At 41.9% G+C, this 4,587-nt stretch overlaps 1 protein-coding gene across 1 annotated transcript; it reads right to left on the minus strand.

Annotated features, from left to right (window-relative positions):
• Window positions 1-1,015: 1,015 nt before the first annotated feature.
• LOC125532140 (putative B3 domain-containing protein Os08g0325100) lies at window positions 1,016-3,672 on the minus strand. The gene is made up of 6 exons (XM_048696298.1): window positions 3,559-3,672; window positions 2,938-3,254; window positions 2,734-2,860; window positions 1,769-2,276; window positions 1,420-1,673; window positions 1,016-1,264 (listed from the first exon to the last, which is right to left on the minus strand). The coding sequence occupies exons 1-6, from the start codon at window positions 3,670-3,672 to the stop codon at window positions 1,016-1,018; spliced, it is 1,569 nt and encodes a 522-aa protein (XP_048552255.1).
• Between the last annotated feature and the right edge of the window lie 915 nt (window positions 3,673-4,587).

Consider the following 4,587-nt stretch of genomic DNA (forward strand, 5'->3'; position numbering starts at 1 on the left):
ACGATCAATAAGTGGCTTTGTTGAGTTCCTTAGTTAGAGTTGATCTTGTAGAGCTCAGGCACACAACAGACAATGTCTCGATCAAGTACCAAAGCAAAGTACATGGCGCTCAATAGTGCTATTTTTTATATTATTTGGTTACAGTACTTTCTTGGACAACTCAGTGTGTATCGGGAGGAAGCACCAGCAATTCTGCGTGATTATGTTGAGGTGACATATCTATCCGCTACCCCGGTGCTCCATGCAAGGACTAAGCACATAGAGGTGAATTTTACTCTGTCTAAGAACACGTGGCACACTGGCACGTAAAGCTTTGGAAATTGGATTCATTTCTCGCAAGATCAGCTAGATGATGGTCTATCTAAGTCAGTGAGTGGTGGGCATAGACCAACCAAGAGCATTGTTTCACAATCCTAGACTTTTATAAGGTTGTGTTGAGGGTAGAGTTAGAGATAATAAGTTCTAGTTTGAAATATGATCCCATGCTAACACGATCCGTGTTTTGAACTTGTGATAGGCTGTCAGGAAAAAAATGTGTTGTATCCGTCATGATTATAACCCTAGATATGTCCTCTACTAGTGATCTCTTGACCTGCAAGTTTGTTCGGCAATATAAAGCATGACCAACATCACGATAAGATGTTTGGATCCAACTCATTGTTCCATCTAAACTTTCAAGGGGTAATGAAAGATTCCATTTTCTTAAAAAAAAATGGGCAAACGGAACTTGCTAGACCTAATTTGAAGGGAGCGAGTCCAAAATCCAATGAACATAAATTCAACACAACACAATTACATTACTTATTCAGTCTTGCATCAAAAGTATGCATCATTCATCATTATGCAAGTTAAGTAGTAGTCAACTATTAACAAGGAATCAGTTATCCTTGTAAGAAAAGCAGAAAACTTCACAGACAATTCACTAACTAACACAACATCACTACTGCCCTCACCAACGATTCACCAACCAACAACAAATGAAAGCACTATCACCAACACAAAAGCATTAACAATATCAATCAACATTGGCATCATTTGCAGGGATGACATAGACCACCATGGTACTCTGATTGCTCAATAGTTCAAAGAGGCAGATATCACCCATCTTCAGGTTGTTGCCTTGCACAAACTGTTTCCATCCATGTTTGAGCTTTTTGTCGCCACGGTTGTTTGGAAACCGCACTTGCCACTTCACACCAAGCAGCTCAAGATGCATCCGTGCCTCCTCTCCAAGATACTTCTGAGCATAGTAGTTGGGGAAAGTCTACTTATAGATGTGAACAAAATAGTTACTTGATAATGGCATGAATTAGTCTATGTAGAATAACATTTCAACTGCTTCCTACAAGGATTGGTTTACACTTCACACAAACACCTACATGATCGAAGCAGATCACACATTAGAAAAATAGAACTCACCAGAAAGAATGGTGACTCCACATTGCACTTGTACATCACAGCAACAAAGATGGAGATCTTTGACTCAAGAGATTGGACCTTCTGTTTCACCACGTCCTTCTGAGCTAAAGTTAGCTTGGTCTTGTGTGCGGTAATGTAACCGTCCCTCAATTGCTCCTTCTGAGATGAAGATAGCTTAGCCTTCCTCTTGACAATGTTGCTAGAAACGGGCACATCACGTACTCCCTGGCCATGTTCAGAGGATAAAGAACCTCCTGTGCAAAGAAAAAGAGAACTACTGAATATAGACAGCTATAAAAATATGAGAATGATTTGCAAGGGAAGATATATCTATAATCTTAACTGAGACCAGATGACTCGGAGGGGGGAGTATTTATTGCAGCCCTGCTGCCTTGACATGACTTGTCCATTTCCAGTTGGGCACGCCACTGCCCTTCGATTGGCGGTGATTCCACTGGGAGCCCATTCACTATGATAAATGGCTGCCTTTGCATAGGCTGAGGATAAAAATGGGAACTTTTCACTATATTAGTACCGTAGGGACGCCTTTCTTGAACAGGAGGCGGAACGGGGTCTACAATAACTGATAATGCCTTCTCGCAGCCATGTTTATCGAAGATTATGACACTAAATTGGGAGTTGCCATTGTATATGAGTACTATGGTGTCACCCGTCTGTAGCCCAAAGGTTTCGACGAACTTCCCCCATCCCACTGAAAAGACAAGCTTTTGATTATAGCATATATCTAGTTTGTTCTCGGTGACTCCAATTTTGTTGCTGCGACGATTTTGTGTTTCAAGTTTGATCTCTCTTGGGAACTCGCCCTTGAAACGCTGAAGAATTCCTTCTGGGATGACCTGGAGAAAAAGAACCAATATTTTTTTAGTTTGAATGGATTGTAAACAGGATAAAAAAGATAATCTCTATAATGAAAGCCTATTTGACGGTTCGGTATCCGACTACATAACATATAGCAAGGAAAATACAGAAGGCTTGTATAGACTATGGTATCAAAGGAAAAATGTGAAAACCAAAAAGCCCGGTATCTTTGAATATGAGGAAATTTTGTGCAAACTAGCATACCTGAATTAATGTGCTACCATGCTGGACTCAATCCAAGCAGCAAATTAATAGCAGACATTGAGCACATTTTGAAAAAAAATAGTACACATAGTTTGTGCATGTCTCCAAAGTCTACAGCAATAAATATATCCACATAATTTAAACTAGGAAGTAGAAAATCATTGGTCTATGAAAGAAAACAACAAATTTACTGACAAAGGGAGTTAGTAATATATCTGAATATGAATTTACCATCTCATATTGAAAATCGCCCATCATAAGCATCAAGAAATATTTATTTTCATTATCCAAGTTCGCGTAGTGATATTCAAGCCAGTTGTTGCATCTTCCACATTGCACATCCATCTTTTCAGAAGACCTGCAGTGCAAAAGCCATTTGAATTGAAATTTTGTACCAGGAAATGAAGCCATGAATAATAAAGACTAGTACTTCACCCGATTTCATGCGCCTCGTTGCCCCTGTCTTGGACACGAGGTATAAAAGGATCCAGAACAACCGATGAGGCCTTTTCACGACCAAGTTTATCAAAGATTATGACATTAAACTGACTGTTTCCTTTGTATCTGAACATTAAGAGATCACCAATCTGTAGATCATAGTTTGCAACAAATTGCCTCCAACCCACTGTAAAGATACGCTTTTCTTCGATCTTGGCGACCACAATAGCATGATTGTCGCCATTTCGTGTTTCTAGCTTGATCTCCCCTAGGATGTCCCTTTTGAAACGCCGCACAAGTTCTTCTGGGATTATCTACAGGAAGAAATAACAGCAACAAAAAGTTTGGTCAGACTGTTTATTCGCAAGACACACTAGCTATAATCATGTTGTATATATGCATTGCTTTTATGTAAACTAACTACTTCAATGTTCCGATATCATTTTGGTACTCTATATAGAATAGTCCGCCCCTCAACGAACGCATTAAAAGAATGGCACTGGTCTTACCAAACCAAAAACCACTCTGGATTGATAGTAGAAACATCACTGGTCAAGTGGTCTTACAAAAACAAATGGCACGGTAAGAATGGAACTGTATTCAAGTGTTACCACTTACCATCTCATCACGGAAATCACCAATCAGAAGCACCAAGAAATATTTCTTCTCATCATCCAAATTTCTGTAGTAATACTCATCCCGCCGTTTGCAGCATTCACAAGACGTGCACATCCCGTTAGAGCAGGCCCTGCAGTGCAAAATGTGTTTGCAGTGATATATTGTAGCGAGGACATGAATGAAGCCATCCACGATAAGAAGACTTGTATAGTACTATATACTTGACCCGGTTTCATGTACTCCTAAATTCGAATCCGGCCGGAATTTTGCATCGAACCATAACTAATCGATGAAGAGGATTCGAGATGAATTAATTGGACAATGGGAAAAAGATTGAGAGAGAGAGATATTTCTCCATGAATCGGCCGGAACATTGTAGCAAGGAAATTCACGAGAGATTTCTCCTGGCCCTTGTCCCCATGAGCTGTCTCGCGCACTGGTCTCGGCCTCCCGTCTACCAACTGACGTCCTGACGTGGTGACCAGCAGAAACCCCCCGATGCTCACCGGCACCGGCCACCCTGCCGGCGGCCGATTCTCCGGCGTGTCTCAGAGTTCCCTCGACCTCATCGGGAGCGCGCGCAGACACGGCGTGGCCACAGGAGACATCACCACAAGATGCATAGATGTACTACTACTTGCATTGACATTACTCATAGAATTATAGAAAGGGATGTTTGATGTTGAATCAAGAATCATGCCAAGACCGAAGGACGGTAAAATCATCTGGGCACTGTGTGCTGCGATTTGATTCTTACCTCTGTTCTCCTTCCAGGTGGCTTCCGCTAGTGTGGAGGTGGCGACGCTGAGCGGTGTGCGCTCCTCCATTGGTACTTTCGTAGCCGGGGAAAATTCCTAAACGACCGGGTCTGTTGCCTCGTCAAGTTAGTTAGATCCCTTTCAGTAGTTGCCACGTGCCTTCACTAGTCACAGATCGCCTCCGTCCACCCCGTGAGCCATCACCCTTTGCATCCACGTACGTCTCTTGAGACAAAATTCGGGGCCCTGTGCGAAACTATAAAATGGGGCC

The sequence above is a fragment of the Triticum urartu genome, unplaced genomic scaffold, assembly GCF_003073215.2.
Source record: "Triticum urartu cultivar G1812 unplaced genomic scaffold, Tu2.1 TuUngrouped_contig_9206, whole genome shotgun sequence".
NCBI lineage: Eukaryota > Viridiplantae > Streptophyta > Magnoliopsida > Poales > Poaceae > Triticum > Triticum urartu.